At 32.5% G+C, this 18,457-nt stretch overlaps 1 protein-coding gene across 1 annotated transcript in view; it reads right to left on the reverse strand.

Annotated features, from left to right (window-relative positions):
* The window catches only part of LOC118193285 (neuroplastin-like), a 155,264-nt gene that overhangs the window by 52,852 nt on the left and 83,955 nt on the right, over positions 1–18,457 (reverse strand). The window contains exons 5-6 of the mRNA XM_085819499.1: positions 15,165–15,278; positions 9,531–9,737 (exon numbers count right to left, since the gene is read on the reverse strand). Of these exons, the coding sequence (XP_085675625.1) occupies positions 9,531–9,737; positions 15,165–15,278 (321 nt within the window). The remainder of the gene's footprint in view (positions 1–9,530; positions 9,738–15,164; positions 15,279–18,457) is intronic.

Raw genomic sequence — 18,457 nt, forward strand, 5'->3', positions numbered from 1 at the left:
TCATCATAACGAATGTAGAATAACTACTGAGTTGGATTGTTCTATTAGAACTCACATCTGTAGTATTCAGAGAGTTAAAAAAAATTGTGCTGTATTTAAATACTTCCCTGAAAACGAAAACTTCTGTATCCGATGAGTATCTACGGGATAGGTATCCTTTCTGCTTGGCTTAGGCTTGTATCGGGAACCCCTTCTGCATGTCTGATTGGTAAGCGTAGAATTTTTCAGAAATAAGAGAGAGTGATTTTCTAGATTTTTTTGCGATATTATAGAATTCATTCTTTTCAGAAAGCTATGAAATTCAGCACAGTTGATAAAATTTTTTCTATTGTGAACAATATTTACCTAAATCAGATATATAGGTGAAATTTCGAAAAGTTATATTACATTCTGATACAAAATTGTGTCAAGTGTAAGATATATGTGATAAGAAGGAGAACGACCAAAATCCCAAGCAGTACTGTAGCGAGGATTTAATTTTGGAAGGGGGGCTATGACTTTCATCTAAAACTAATGTAACTGTGTTCTATTTATAGACTGAAATTTCCGTTTCAGGGCCTTGCAGTCCTTTCAGCTTTCCCTAAATACAGCCATGATGCTGTGTAAGATTAAGGCTAGCCTATAGATGAACAGGCTAGCTCATTCGGGTAAACTAACGAAAGCTGAAGACTCGTTCGGCTGTGACGTTATTGAAGTTTGCTCAAGTCGCTCGTAACGTTTTGCGTTTCTTTTCGAGATTATTTTTCTTTTCATTGGAAAAATAAAAATTCGAATATTTGGAATATTTGGTAAGAAGCAATCCTTAATCCATCAAGTATTGTTTACAAGTCTTAATTAGGAAAATCTCCCCCAGTAATTTATTATTTCACAAAAGATCTCAAACCTTCGTTGCAGAGTTTGAAATTTAAGATTTAGGTACTCCTAAAGTTAATCATTTTTGCTTCATCAAACTGCAAAAAGGAATTTTACAAGAACTGGAAAAGATGTAGTATAGTAATATTTAAATGCTGAAATAGAAGAAATTCAAACAAGGCAATTTATTCTTTACCTAACTCTCTGTCCCATATTTATAGCTGTACCACCTTGTCCCTAATGTCTCGAATTTAATTTGCTGACATGTAAATTTATTTATGTTTCTAGAGTTCTTTTTCGGTCGGATCACTTCTGCAATACTTGTTTCACCCAGAAATTTTAGTTATTGCTTTGGTGCTTTTGTTCGGATGAAGTCCCATCACTTTTTCTTGTCATATGTGAATGATTTAATAGTAGACCAAAGTGGAAATCGTATAAAATCCCGAGTCGTTAGCTTTTAAAGATGTATTATAGTTTCTTGCTGTAATCAATAAAGCAACAGCATTTAAGTAATAAGCAGAGTCGTAGCTAGGGTTTTCAGCGCCCAGGGACAACTGAAGATTTCGCGCCCCCTACTGCTTGCCAAGGAGGGAAAACATTTAATTCTAAAATGTCGTAACATCAGTTTGGCGCCCCTTGGATTCTGCGCCCGGGGACAGATGCCACCCTTGCCCCCCTCTAGCTACGCCCCTGGTAATAAGGTTATGCATATGAAAGAAAAGTATTAGGTATTTATGGTCATAACGCATGTTTTATGCATGTCTTTATATGTGTTCACAGTATTCTATATATTGTGTCATTGGCATTTACCGTAACAATATTTAATATAATAAGGTTATATATATAATATTTTATAAAAGTAATTATCTATTGAATATTTTATGTAATAGTGTTAAGTTTAATCTTTTCCCGTGGGCTGTAAATTTTAGATCATAACTTACTGAAACGTTCTTGAGACTTCAGTGAAAGTTCTTGAGACGCATTTAAAATAGTGAACATGCTGGACATATATGTTCCAGCCCCTGGAAAAGTATGAATGCTGTATGAAATAATATGAAAGAAGAAAGCTTTAAATTGCTTTAGTATCTTTCCAAGTTATTGTAACTAAATTATCCACAACTGATAGCTTTAAGTATAACAATACAACTGAATATTTTAGAAAACAGAATTGTGAACTTTTAACATGTTGCTTTCTGTATTCTATGGGCTTGTTATTCCCTCTTAATGCTTATACGTACATCGCATATTATTGATATCTTGATTCTGGTATGAACAGTATTAACAATTCAACAGGATCGCATTATAAATAGTTAATGGGCTCACAAGTGGCCTAGTGGCAAAATCACTGAACACTGGCTGTTTGACCTGGGTTCGATTTTAGTGGTGTGGTGGTGTATTAGATTACGGCAAAGCACTCGAGGGCTATCTTCCTTAAGGGAGGGATGCCTTCGTGGAGGACTTTTTAAGGGAAACTGGCTCGTATACACGTTACACATGGGGAAAACCACGAAAACACCCATGCAGCCAGCCCGTTCGCGGGATTCGAACCTCGGACCGAACTACCAGTGTTCAGCGACGTTACCGCTCGGCCGCTGGTGGGCCTCGGGTTCGATTTTAGATGAACGGACTGAGTGCATGGGAGTTGTCGTGGTTTTTTCCAAGTTTAATGTGGATACGAGCTGGTTTCTAGTAAAAATTCCTCCACGAAGGCATGTCTTCCTTTAAGCATATTTCTAGAGTGCTTTGCCATAATCAAACCAATCTAAGTACTTAATGTGATAGGGCCACACGAATATAATTTTAAACTATTTAAATTTATTTGATACGATGTGTATCGTATGTAATATTACTTAACCTTTAGCAGCCTGTCAAGTTATTTTCTAAAAATGCCTTTAAAACTGTCGCGAATCTTGGACAGAACTCCCCATAAAATGTCGCGAAAATAACCCTAAACCTCTGAAAAATGCCTGCTACTCCTTTTATTATTTCTCTTCTCTCCCAGAATTTTACTTCAATGATTCCAACTAAATGCGATGGATTGCTTCAGTAAACATTAGTAAATGCAAACTGTCAAGTTGGAAATGAATAGCTTATTCCTGATGACCATCTCAGTGCCACATGGTCCATCAGGTACAGCTACCGAACTTAAAAGCTTTCTTTCCAAAGGGACTCTATAGGATCTTAACCTCTTTATCCACATAAACTCTACTAGATCATACTAAGGAACCCGAGGACTTCTCGCACAGACGTAAAATAATACCAGCATAGAAGAAGGGTGAAAGTAACCCTTTATTATTATCAACTATGAACAGAAAGGCACGTACTCTCGTGCTTTACAATAATACCGACAACTTGCGGTGGAACTTAAGAATCGTTACATAATAAATTCAAGGCTAAGGAATGGTGATGGACTAGCACTTTAAGTTAAGGCTAACTAGGTTGACTTGACAACATATCCGGCGTGATAATTATTAAAATAGCCAAAAGGCGTATCAGCAATTCCACGTAACAGCAAGGACAGACGTGTAATGTGCCCTAACTAGCGGAAACACCCTCTGAATAAACTCCAAGAATCACCCGTTTCAATACTCCCTTTACTTTACTTTAAATTAGCATCCCGGCGAGAAAATGCGAGGAGAAGTTCAGGCAATATAACAAAAATCTGAATACTGGTTAACTGAACTAAGGGAAACTCTACAACTCTTATTTTCAAATAAAGTGTTTTTAAAACTTACCCAGTTCTCTTTTTAATTATTATGCATTTAAGTCATTGGTTATCTCCTGAATTTCAGTACAGATTGATTAAACTGCTATTAATAAAAAGCCATATTAACAAACATATGGGGCAACGTACGTGCGTACGTACGTACGTATCTCGCATAACTCAAAAACGAGTAGCCTCAGAACGTTGAAATTTTGTATATAGGACTGCTATAACATGTAGATGTGCACCTCGTATTTTGGTTGCAATCGGCCGCACCAAACGTATATAAATATATTTATATATGTATCTAACTCTGTTACCCGGCTCAATGATCTCAGTTTCTTTACTCTTATATGTTTGTAAATTGTACATTTTTTGCTTTAAAAATGATTGAAATATGTTGTTCATATCTTCCGGTTAAGGTTTTATGCCTTTAATAAATCTGTATGATATATTTTTAGAATTATCAACAATTTTAAAGTTGTTTAAGTGCCACTAAGCCTAATAATTTTTTTGATGGCGGCCATTGCTTGTTTACATTTGAAACAGCAGGATAGTGGATTTTTTGCCAATCTAGAGAAACTTAGCTTCGCAAAAACAAAGATAACGCCTTCATTTATTATTGCGAATTAAATCATGCTTAATCCTTTCTGCAATTTTTTCGAGGAAATAAGTGTTTAAGATTTAATTCGTAATTTTTAATACTGATATTTTGAGTTTTTATGTATTTTTGTCTTGTCGCGAAGGGAGAACTGAATTAATTGAATGAGAAATTCTCAATCGTCTGTGAAAAACTGTTCCTTTTTTGTTTTGTTTGCTTAATTTCTTTTATACATCATTCTAGCTTTATTATAGTATTTGAATAGAACATGTGGCAACGATCAGATAATTCTTTAAATGATATCAATTTTGTGCATTCTGAGTTAAAATATGAACGAAATATAAACTGTTAAGTGAGCCTAGCGCCAGTGTGTCGCTATGGTAAACAAATAGAGTGAATTTTAAAAAGAATGCATTTATTTTATTGTGGCTTATGCGCTGTCGGCGAAGTAGATTTAATTCACTCCAATAAGTTCAAATGAAATGCAAGAAAAATGCGTATAATTTAATATTCCGTACAAGGAAGTCATGTGGTGTACACATCAGATTTTTAAAATAAAGTTAAATATTCAGCGACATAAAACTTTGGGAGTGAATATCTAAATTTTAGTCCTAAAGCGGGAGGAGGTGGGAACCCAATTTTTAAGGTTATACGCGGATTGCTGATTTGAAAAAGGATGGTATTAAATGCTAATTATATTTCTTGTAATTTATGAAAGCGAAAATTCAGATGATTTAAGGATGTAGTATAAACAACTGTTTAAAGACGAGTACAAACAACATAAGTTCCAAAACAGTATGGACCTCTTCCATATTGTTTTGGAAGGATAATATTTTGAATGCTATTCATGCAGATTACCATTCAAAATATTCGTGAATGGTATTTCTTAGCATGATATTCCTGCTAAGAAATTTATTAAAAATATCTTTTCGAACATCAAGTAATGAATCTTTGTCAGTAAAAGTTTATCTATTATCAGAATAATAAAGTTTATCTTTATCTCAACGTAATAAAGTAAAAGTTTCTCTTTGGTATAAATAAATCTTCTGTTTCTGCTTTTTCTTAAGCAATAATTTCAAGACTTTTTAACGTTATGATATTAATTTTAAAACATTTCATCTGTTTTTAAGATCAATAAATAAAACATTTAGGAGTTATTTAAAGATTCAGACAGTGATAACATCAATGTCAAATTTGCATTTTACTTTTTTATTTTGTATTACATTCGAGACATTCAGAAAGGGAATTTTAACCTGAAACTGCTTTTCTTTATGAATTTTCAGTTGATCATTAATTTACTGACTGAGTTTAAAAATCTTTGCTTTTCTGTCCATGAAACATTAGTAAATTTTGGATTGAATTAAATCTACTTCTCCGACAGCGCATAAGCCACAATAAAATAAATGCATTCTTTTTAAAATTCACTCTATTTGTTTACCATAGCGACACACTGGCGCTAGGCTCACTTAACAGTTTATATTTCGTTCATATTATAACTCAGAATGCACAAAATTGATATCATTTAAAGAATTATCTGATCGTTGCCACATGTTCTATTCAAATACTATAATAAAGCTAGAATGATGTATAAAAGAAATTAAGCAAACAAAACAAAAAAGGAACAGTTTTTCACAGACGATTGAGAATTTCTCATTCAATTAATTCAGTTCTCCCTTCGCGACAAGACAAAAATACATAAAAACTCAAAATATCAGTATTAAAAATTACGAATTAAATCTTAAACACTTATTTCCTCGAAAAAATTGCAGAAAGGATTAAGCATGATTTAATTCGCAATAATAAATGAAGGCGTTATCTTTGTTTTTGCGAAGCTAAGTTTCTCTAGATTGGCAAAAAATCCACTATCCTGCTGTTTCAAATGTAAACAAGCAATGGCCGCCATCAAAAAAATTATTAGGCTTAGTGGCACTTAAACAACTTTAAAATTGTTGATAATTCTAAAAATATATCATACAGATTTATTAAAGGCATAAAACCTTAACCGGAAGATATGAACAACATATTTCAATCATTTTTAAAGCAAAAAATGTACAATTTACAAACATATAAGAGTAAAGAAACTGAGATCATTGAGCCGGGTAACAGAGTTAGATACATATATAAATATATTTATATACGTTTGGTGCGGCCGATTGCAACCAAAATACGAGGTGCACATCTACATGTTATAGCAGTCCTATATACAAAATTTCAACGTTCTGAGGCTACTCGTTTTTGAGTTATGCGAGATACGTACGTACGTACGCACGTACGTACATACGTTCGTACAGTCGCAACGAAAAATTCTCTTCAGAATTAATTTTAAAGCAGTTTTATAATTTTTTTTGATGGAAAAGAGTCTTTTATTCTGTTCTTACGTATAGATATCACGCAAAAACATTGTTAAATTGCATTCGATAGCGGTCAAAATGGATATTTTCGTTGAAATATGCTGCCTGAAACTTTTCGCTATTACAATACTTCCTTTTTACTTCGTACAAGGAAGTAAAAAAACAGTAAGAGAAAAGTTTAGATTTATGTAACGCATCACAAAAGAGCAGAATAATACTAATGCTTTTTGTGGATATACAGAAGACAGAAACATGTTTTCAGATATGTTCGTTCATCAAAGAAAAACATTCCATATGAAGCTGTTTTCGAAATGTTGAATATAGAAAAGTAATACAAATGCAGTATAGGAATTCTTTTTTTCCCTCGCACCCAACCGAACAGATGAGTGGACGATCAAAACATAACGGGTGGCTGGAATTATTTTGCTTTACATGCAGTTTTCCTGTATATGTAAAACAAAATAAACTTCTACACATTCCTGGTAAGCTATAAATAGTTTAAACTGATGAATTGAGATGGAAATTTATCTACAAATTAAACTTAATTAGAGCAAACTGTCAGTAGGCCTTTAAATTTCTAATTTTCAATTAAAGCACAACCCTTGCAAGACATTTTCAGTTTCCCTGCATTAATGGCATTGCTGTTGACTTTTGCCCAATCACTGCTCCGGATTAAAACAAAGACTTTCCGAGCTTATAAATACTACTGCAGTTATTACGTATCACTCTTTCTCCACTTCGCCTTCCTGCTGGCAACTTGTCTCATAACCTCTACTAACTATTCTAAATTATTTAAGATGTAAGTGCTTATCTAAAATTGTAGGGCACGTTTAGTCATTTACGTTCACCTCACCAACTTTAAAAGACTGGTGACCCGGACGTGATTTGAACACGCAACCTTCTGATACCAGTCTTTCAATGGGGGTATTGATGGGAAAGCGAAATTGAAACTAAACAGTCAAAGCATTTCATAATTTAAATAAATGCTTATTTTGGTCTTAAAAAAACAGCATATTTATTTTTATATAACTTCCATACTTGTTTACAACATATTTCTTATTTTTTTGACATAATAATATAATAAGCTTTTTAAGAAATAAGGCTTACGCAATGCTTATCATGGAACACTCCAAGTAACAACGTTTTTAACTAAACTCCTTGTTGCCACACAGCGAATCTTAATAACTATACAAAAACATTACATCATGTTGCCAATTAGAAAATCTTAATAATTATATAAAAACATTAAATTACGTTCCACTACACCAGTAAATGAAAAAAGTTATTGATTTTGCAGCATTCTCAATAGCAGCTGATAAGAGTACTGGTAGTACAGATATAAAGCACCGCCTGCTGTTTTCATAAGAGATGTTACTGATGAATTTGAAATAATTGAGAATTACTGGAAATAATTCTTGTGAAAGGAAAAACTATTGTACAAAATATTTTTTTCAGAAATAAAAAATGCAATAATTAAAAATAAATTAATTTGGGATAAACTGTTTGGATTTGCAAGTGTGCTATGTTTGGTAAAAGAGAATGGAGTAGTGGTAAATTTTAGAAATATAGCGAAAGAAGATAAATTTTTAGAATTTTTAGAATACATCGCATTATTTATCAAGAAGCAATCTGGCAAAATTTTGCAAATTAATCAAATTTTGGAAACGGTAATTAAAACAGTAAACCTTATCCGTGGATGAGCTATAAACCATCGAAAATTTTGTTGCGTTGCTTGATGAAGAACTGCTGTTAAAATATTTCGATTGTCAAAAGCATCTTTTAGCAACCTGATCCGATGTTGATCGGATTTTTCGAAACCTTGCCTTTTCATTGGTTATCAGGTTTCTGGTAACCAATTTACTCTGTTATCAGGTTGTAACCAATTTAACCTGGTAAAAATTGGTTTCTGCATAGTCTTTCTAATAGCACTAGATAGGGAAATTGGCCGATAACTACTAAGTTATTTTAGATGTTTATTTTTCTTTAGGAAGAGGTAAAATCACACCTCTCTTCCACTGCGCAGATACTAGACCTGTCGCTCAGATTCTGTTAAAGATACATAGTTCAGTGCCCTTCTCAGTTTCACTCAAATAATTCAGAAATTCTACGTGGATGTTATATTCTCCTAAGGATTTCTCCATTCTCTGTCCGTCAATGGCCATTCTAAACTCATCTAGAGAAAAAGGAATAGTAAAAATATCGTGAGTGTCAATTGAGCTGTTTTAACTTTTACTTAGCTTCTCTAATTTCTTCCTTGTTTAGATTTGATATTTTCTGGGTGAAAATCCCCTTTTACCTGGATCTTAGGAAAAGCTTGGCCAAAAGTATTCGTCACAACTTTATCTGAAGTTAAACTTTTCCCATTAAATTTTAAGAGCCTGTCTCTTATTTTGCAAAAATGCCAAGAATGTATATATTTTCATGCTATTTTCCTTATTATTGATGTTAAATGTAAATTTATCAAAAGATTTCCGTTTAGCTTCCAAGACAGCCTCCCCGAGCACTAGTACATGTTTTCTCCAGAGTTTTGCATCACGCCTGCCTTATAGATAAGTCATCTTTTCTTCTTTAACAATCCCGATTAGTTTTAATTTCCTTCACTTTCCCTGACCAAAAGCATTTTTAAGCCCTGACTCTTTGCTTTTGGCAACCTGATTTCAGTTAATCTCCGAAAACCTACCCAATCAGCTTTTTTTTTTTTTTTTTTTTTTTTTTTTTTAAATTTCTTGATTTACTTTGAAAAGAGGGAGACGTAGTTTTCTATACAAACTGGGGTACAAATTTGTCTATGCCCAGATTCTGGGTCCTCAGGAATATATCGTTTTAAAAAAGTAAACAAATAAAAAGAAACACGCAGTAAATCCGGCGCTAGCATTTCCTTAGTAGTGGCTTGAGTCGGTGGGTCAGGGGTATCAAAAACAAGCTCACGGGAGCTAGAATTAAGAAGATCCCTAACTTCTAACTAATTACAACTGGTAGACAATAATAATGACAGAAAAGAAGGTTAAAATTTGATGCTTACCTCTTACATGAACAAAAACAGATTCCTCATCATATACTACAGAAAGTCCTGAGTCAATAGAATTTTCTGCTCTGCACGTATACAGACTGCTGTCTTCGTCAGAGACATCTCTGATGGCAAGGAAAGTGTTCACTTGGCCACCATCAGCTAAAGAATATATGGTTATCCGTATATCCAATTCTTTAAGATGAGATGCCATAATGTTTCCTAAAGAATACAATTTTAATATATTTCAATTGTCAGCAATTCATAATAACTGATTAAAAGAAAATCATATGTAAAAATGCTCACAGTTGTACGTTACAAGATTAAAATATTTTCAGATTTCTTTTTAGCATCTTTTCTGTCTTAATAAGACGGCATGTTATTATGTTTCTTGTAAGATAAAAACTATAATCATTTAAAGGAAGTTTTAACATTTCTTGCATCTTTTAATGGCTGGATGATTAGACTCTAATTTTGAAACATTTCGTGTTTTCTTCCCTTCTCTTACTTTTTATGAACATAATGCTTTACTTATTACAAGAAGATGCGAAGAGGTAAAATGATTTGATTTTTATATCTTAATTTAAATTCTAAGACTTATGTTAAAATTAGTTTAAAGTATATTTAAAATCCATCCCATATTTAATTCGGAAACATCTTTTGCTGCTTCATCATCAGAGGGTTGGTTCAATGAAAGAAAGAAATAATACCTTACTCTGTTTCTTAACCGACAAAGGCACAAATTAAAATTCAGTACTTAAAGAATTAATCAAAATAATCCGTGTCTTTTATCAGTCCATTCCCTAGAGGCCTTAGTCAGAAGTGCAAAATATTGCAAAATTATAGCATCAAAATCATCAGCAATCTTTAAAAAGCTTAAAGAATTTTTTTTTTTTTAGTCCAAAGGGGCTTTGTCCCTGAAGGACTATCGCTTTCCTTTTGCAATTTTGCGTTGGTTTACTACAAATGTCCATTTCACATTTCAAACTATTGCCACCAAATGTTGCATTATATTTAAAGAAATTAAACAATGAAAAATCTGCAAAATGTATGTATATTTCTCGCATTGTGATAAAACAAAGGTACATAGAGCCATCGAATTTTGAATGACATAATCCTACTGAGAATATGGGCAAGTGGAACCCAAATTTGAAATTTGAAATTTGTTTAATTATCGATTTCATACTTTGTAAAACTTTAACGAATTTTTGATTAACAAACTCAAGGATTTCTTTAAATAAATGCAGGGCTCTAATATTTGGTGGAAAATTTTGAAAAGTGAAACGTCGTTTATATTGAACCAACGTAAAATGCCAAAAAATTCCAAATTTGGGCTTCAAGATGGCCATGTTCGACTGGAGGACAATGTTATTCAAAATTTGATGTCTCTAGGTACCATTGTTTTTTCACAGTGCGAGAAACGTACCTACATTCATGCAGATTCTTCATTATTAATTTCATTATTTAATTTCTTTAAATAAATGCAGGGTTTAATATTTGGTGGAAACAATTTGGAAAGTTAAACACCGTTTATATTGAACCAACGTAAAATGTCAAAACGAAATTAATAGCCCTTTGGGGCAAATTGCCCGTTTGGGCTAATAAAGTAGCATTTCAAAAGGTACCGAAATCAGCAACACAGGTTTAGTTAAAATGGATTTTCTAAACGAAATTTTAGAAAAATTAATCATAAACAGATAAAAATTTCTTATAATCAGTTTCTTCAGTGGTTTGTTAAAAGAAGAGGCAAGATGAGCATTTTCTTACACGCTAACCAAACTCAGCTGTTTTTGGATGAAATTCCTGCGAATTCATAGAGTACAGATTACTTGTCCAGTTTCTGTCAATTAACTCATTTTATATGATCTAGATCTATACTATAATTTCTCTTTTCTATTAGCTCCCACCAAGATGCGTATGAACAACGACTATTTAAGGCTGAGTTCTTGGAAGTTTTAAGTATAGAACATAGAGCTAAGAGCTTACTTCCTACTTCCATGGTACAGAGCTTTCGGCAGCAACAGTCGCAGATATACTTTCTCTCACCAATTCTGATAAGTTAGTATACCGGCATTATCCATTTTGCTAGTCGATATTGGATGGCGCAATTAGAATTTTAAGTCAGCCCTTTAGGTAGTCCATATACACTGCATAGTCTTCGGCTACGAAAGCATCTGAATTTGTGAATTCAAGTTTCTGTTTTCTAAATTCCACTGGTAACAGAGTTTTAATCTGCACGCAAAAGTTGTGCATTTTGTGAAACGTAAGTAAAAAAAAAAAAAAAAAAAGCTTAGCACCTTCTTAGGACTGACTCTGTTACTCTTTCATAGACGAAGCGATAACTCGCTGGTCTGAGCAGGTTTAAGTCTTTTTAGCTTAGAGTTACACGGGATAGTAACCTACAGTTGGCAACTAGCAATCAAGAGGAAATGGATGCGAGAGATGGAGCGCCATTCACTGTCAATAATACGTTTTCTCAATAACATGGAAATTATTTTATCTGCTTTTTCTGAATCCAGATAATGATCAGGTACTTTTGAATTGCCATTCATAATGTTTTTGTTCAAATGAAGACTTTACAAATCATGGCTTATCAAGAAACAAGAAACGAACAAGATACAGTGTTCACGAACAAGAATATAACAAACTAAAAACTTAATATAATGCTGCAAGTACAATTCCAGTTTAGAGATAGAAATTAAAAAGTAATATAACTCGCCTTATTGAGCATAGGAACACTAAAATGAACATCACGACAAATAGATTTACATATCTTATGTCATATAATCGCGCTCCTACGTGACATGATCACAAGTGACAGGATGACGTAGAATAACCGAGATATATCGAGAGATTCCGACATTTCAACATCACAGCAAGCAGTTCACGAATACAGATATGCAGTTATCTGTTCTTTATGAAAGCTGCCATTGCTACAACTACAGCAGGAGTTTAAATCCAATCTAATTCCTACACGATAAATACGAACGCATAATAAATGCAGCAAAACATTTACTGAGCAAAAAATGCAAGTATTAACGCTACAGCAAAAGTTCAATGATATGAAGTGAAAGAAAACATAACAAACTGTTACTAAGTCTTAAAAGCTAAATTAGAGTTAAAAGTGTTTTAGGAAGCATAAAAAAACAAATCTTTTGAGTGTTGTTGAGTAATAATTTTGTCCTGAGTATCATAGCATTCTTCGTCAAATTTACAGCTGGATTCTTTTACTTCGAACAACTTTTTTCAATAATGAAAGATAAAGACGTCAAATAATGTTTATAAAAGAGGTGAATGGCTTTTCATATTCTTCATAGAGGAGTCCAAGTAGGCTCTAGTAATACAGCTGTGTTTTGTTATGATCTGAAGAAGAGAGGAACATCGTAGAGCCAGTTGAACATTGTTGAACGGGACTGTTAATGAGATGGCTTTAGCCTCGTTTAGGCAAGAATAAATCTAAACTGTTATGCTGGCCTGCATGTGTTTCCAGGATGACCTGTCCATCTTAGATGTATAGAGACGACATCCTCGATCCTTATGTAACATCCATTGGCTGCTACAATCGGTGATTCCTTTTAGTTTATCATAACGCCCTCCCACACACAGTATGTGTAACGTAGTAACATCGCGAGCAAGATATTCAGCGAATGGATTGGAATTTTGCGCCAAACATTCATGAACAAGAAGAGCATTATGAGCAGGCGTAATGTGATGCAAACTCCTCTGCGCAATTCATTTTGCATTCTACGAATTACTTCACGCAAATGTCGCAAAATATTCAAGTAATGTTCTTGTAAATAATCTGACAAACTGATTTCTGAATCTGATCATAATTTCTTCGTATATTTTGGAAATATAATGAACTCCGTGTATTTTGCATAGCGTGCGAAGAAACTTTCCACGATTCCAGATGATTTTATTCCTCTGTGGAAATAGTCCTTTTAGATAGATGACGCTCGTTACAAACATTTATTTATGCTCTCAGAAATACTGATTACTATCAGAAGTCAGAAATAATAGTCACTTTCCTAGAGATGTCTCAAGGAGAAAGTATATTAAATTTACCTTTTTCATTGGAAAGCAACACGACAACATAACACGAGCGGACTTGTAATACAAGATTAATTTTGCAGCGCCGCCATGCGTTATAATGAGTGTGTACTATATAGAAATATTCATGGTTCATGCACATGAAATATAGGTCTTTATGTTTATGAGAGAAATAAAAATATAACCGAAGATTGGAAAAATCTATAAGAAACAATAATAATATTCTTGCGTTCTGCGGATACATGGATTTGGAGTGATTTACGACAACACTTAATGAAGAATCAAAATACAATTACTTAATGAAGAATCAAAATAAAATTTATTCGCAGGTATTACACAGAAGATTTCCAAAACACGTTTACAGTCGTCGAAAAGACTACGTTTACACGCTGAAACAATTAATAACACAGTCTTCCTGCTTTCAGGCTATAAAAGGGAAGACAGCTTCACAGCAAAGCACTAAACTGCAGCTCCCGACTCTGTTCGGTCGCTCTCAAGCTGTGGCGTATCTAGGGTGGGGCAAGGGGGACATCCGTTCCCAAGCGCAGCATCCAGGAGGCGCCAAATTGATGATACACATTTCAGAATTAAATGTTTTCCATTCTTGGAACACAGAAAGGGGCGCAAAATCTTAAGGTGTTCCCGGGCGCTAAAAACCTTAGCTACGCCTATGCTCTCAAGCTAATCTCTGAACTCAGGATAATACTACTGAACTCAACATGCTCTCGATACTCTCAAGATACTCATACTCTTCACGATACACAGTAGTCCGTGAAAGCCAGCCTATTTATAGCTTTTGACCTGTCTTCGAGCACATTGCGGGAAAAACCGGTAACAATTCATTCTATAATGTTCTCGCTCCGTCTATAGCATATCCCCAATTTTGACTCCAAATCGACGATTTCACGCCAAATCTGGCAACCCTAAACTCGCTTTGAGGGGTAGCTATCTTACCGTAGCTAGGCATTTCGTAATAATATTGATAGTTTTTATAGACTGTTTTGATATCATTACTTTTCATTGCGCACTTGGTGACATAAATTTTAATATATACATCGATTTTCCCATTTTTCATTCCTGAATGTGCAAAATGGTATCAGTGATATATTTGTGAAATAAAATGGAAAAAATCACTGTTTCCATACAAATGATATTATTACAGTGGAAAAATTAAAGGTTTCGAAGCAAATAGTAAATACACGAAATTTTACCAGAATTTCATCAGAAAAATATCTCGGTCCTTGAACTGGACGTAGAATCCTCTTGAGTGCTATAAAGATTAAAACGTTTTATATACCTTTACTCTGAATGAATAATATAATTTTATCTGGCAAATACACAAGAAGAGTTCCCTGTCATTCATTATCTTATCCATTTAGATGAATAGTTAATAATGTTTTCTCTCCGGTTTTAGTTTCCCGTCACAAAGCTATGAAATAAGAAGTTATTTCTCGCTATCTATTCGCATATCATCAATTTCTGTCAACGAATGAAGTAAACATGTCACATTTGGACGGACAGTTTATTGAAAAAAGTGTCGTGATGACTGCGAAGTTTAGATGATAAGTTGGTTGTTGCAAAGAGAAATAACCTACTTACCAATATACCATGTAATCTTGGGCTGTGGGAAACCTTGCGCCTTGCAGTTTAGTTTCAAGGTTCGACCTTGTATGACGCTCATTTTCTCAGGGAAATCGAGTATGTTGGCAGGAGCTGTGAGAAAAGAGAAATAATTAGCAACACTAATAACTTAAAAACATGTTTCGGAAGAAAAAACAAGTTTCATAAGATCAACCTCACGCCGTGTGCTCATTAAATAAAAGATAGGAAACTACTGAAATAGCACAGCATCTTATTACCCTCGTCTGCTCTATCATGCGTCCGTTTTCAGAAAACAAGAATATCTCAATAGAATAATAGATAAATAGATTTATTTGAAATTTTTTATTTTAAAATAAATTAATATTTGTTTTAAAATTTATATTAGTTCAAAGGGACAATTTGCCCTTAATTTCGTTTTGGCATTTTGGGTTGATTCACTATAAAACGGCGTTTCACTTTTCAAACTGTTGCCACCAAATATTAGAGCCCTGCATTATACTTAAAAAAATTAATTAATGAATATATGTATGTTTCTCGCATTGTGGAAAAACAATTTTATCAATTTTTAAGTAAATCAAATTTTAAATAACGTAGTCTTCCACTCAAAAATGGGCATCCGGAAGTCCAAATTTGGAATATGAAATTTGTTTTATTGTCTACTAGCTTTCAACCGCGGCTTCGCTCGCGTTGATGTCCTTAAATAAGTTTCAACTCCGCGTGAATTTTAAAAATACACTTAGAGTAAAATTTCAGTAAATGCTGCACTTCTTCAATAGCTATAGACCGCCGCGGATATTTTATATTTACGCGGAGTGTATCGTCACGAAATCTAGTAAAACTGCTACGTATATTTCTTAATGACTGAAAAATGTTTGTGAAAGAAGAGCCAAGAGCCGGAAATCCTGATGGATTTTAAATAATAAATTAAATTAAACAAATAAAAATTAATAAGCGCTTAAAGCTTAATTAATAAATGTTACGCTTTCATGTCTTAATTACTTAATCGACCATCATGAAACTTTCAAGAAACATTTTTGATATATTATAAAAAGTTATAGGCTATAAAAAATATTTGTGCGGTTTAAGTCACGCACCTGCACGCGCAAACAAACTTTTACATACTGCTAACACGATAAAAGCTATATGCATGGATGTTACTTTTTGTAAACACTTCTTAAAATTATTTTTTATTTTTGTATAATTTATACAACACTATCGATTTTAATCATTTAAATTCAGTTTTACATGCATTTTTAATTCAAATGGGCAGAACAGAGGTGAAAAAGAAATTCATACTATAGTTTTGATTTTTTATAACGCAAATGAGCAAATTGTTTGGTAAAATTGCAGCATGTCAGCAAGAAATAAAAATCGTATACTTTACTGAATTCTCTGGTGAAGTCGTATCGTCTTCAACTTAGAGTACATTTTAATAGTTTTTTAATTTTTAGATTTTTAATGTCATTTTATTGCCATATTTTTAGTGTCATATTGTCCATTTATATATGTATGTATACATATATTTCGTAATAAAAAGTTTTTCATGCATTGCTTGTTTCATTTATATTTAAATTACTTTGTTCATGGAAATTATTACAATTCTGCAGTTATGCTAATTTCTACTTAGATTTAATCAATAAATAAAATACATAAGAAATTTCGGCAGAATTATGAAAAATTAATTTTTATCTTACACATGTGAGCTAATCCATATTATTTAACTTTAAAATTTACTTTATTCTTCGCATATGAGACTTGGAATTAGATTAGCATATATAAAAATAAGTTATAGTCTAAAAATATATGTAAACATTTATTCACCTGTAATGATTAAGGTAGAGGAATTTGTATGCATATAACTTCTCAAAAGTAAAAAGCGTTATGAGCTAACTGAAGATTTTAAGCTTTATTCATAATTTGGCGTAATAGGTTAATTAATGTTAAGCTCTTCATAATTTTGTAATAAGAAGTAGAAATATTTCTTTGTCAACATTTTATGCAATATATGAAGTTAAAAACAATAACATGAGAGTATTTTATGGTTACTTATTTTCTGAATCTCATACATTGCAAATAAAGCTGAATAATTTTCATGTAAGAGAAAGTAAATTCACATTTTTTTCTTATTTTAATGTATATTAAAATTTATTATTCGATTTTTTATGCCTATTATGCTCAAGTAGACAAACTACCAGTAACATCAATTCACAAACTGTATTAAAATATTCATTTATAAGTAACATTTTAGGAAGTTAAATCTAGAAGATTATATTAAAGGTTTACTGAGACATATATATATATATATATGATCAGCCGTTTTAACACATTCAAATTTTGCAAGAAATATTTTTAATAAATTAATTTTCGACTATTATGATTATTTAATGGAAAATTTAGCTTACATAATTGCATGTTCTAATCTTGTGAATGAAAGCTATGAATAATCATAATTTTTTTAACTAAAATATGTATACAAAATTCAGAATGTATATCGCTATATATGATTTTTAAATTTCTTTTATAAAACTTGCAGAGACATTAGGTATTTTTTTCAAAAACAAATGCAACCGCCTTCGCCGAGAATCGAACCGCGGACCTCTGAAACACGCGCCCAGCGTGCAGACCATCACACCATAAAGGCATGCCAAGAAGGCGGGAGAAATACCTTATAAACTAAGCATTTTTGATTTCTCACATCAAATTTTGAAAATTTCTGAAATATTTATTCAAATTTTTAAGTACCTGAAATACCTTATTTTTTATTAAAAAACCAAATTTTCAGTCTGAATTTCTTGCTATTCCAGTTTTTATGTATAAGTTGCATCGATTTCCTTATTTTTATTACTTACTACACATAGATAAGGGCAAAAACCATGTTTCTGATAGCGATAGTGTTAAGTATTTCAGAATGTTAAATATTGTAACATGACACCGAATTTCCAATATTTTAATTTGGATGTAATTTTTTGAAATATATATTTCGTTAGATATGGAAAGAAAAATTATATGTCCAAACAATGAAGATATGGTTGTCTTTAAACTGTGCGTTTTATTTCAGTAACGGTCTACTTTGATTCATAATCTTCTTCATCACCAGTAAATGTTTTTGTAAGTACATAGGTAGCAAATCTAAACAGATGTATATGTCAGATATTTAAAATCACAATAGCATGTTAAAAAGTAGCGTAAAACATTTTTTCAAGAGATAATATTAACCAGAAATCTAAAACTTTACCTCAGCCATAAACTTTACATACAGCAAATACCAATTTTTCAGTTTGCAAATAAAA

Source organism: Stegodyphus dumicola, chromosome 6, assembly GCF_044657685.1.
Source record: "Stegodyphus dumicola isolate Sdum_Otavi_A_Nest chromosome 6, ASM4465768v1".
Classification (NCBI taxonomy): Eukaryota; Metazoa; Arthropoda; class Arachnida; order Araneae; family Eresidae; genus Stegodyphus; species Stegodyphus dumicola.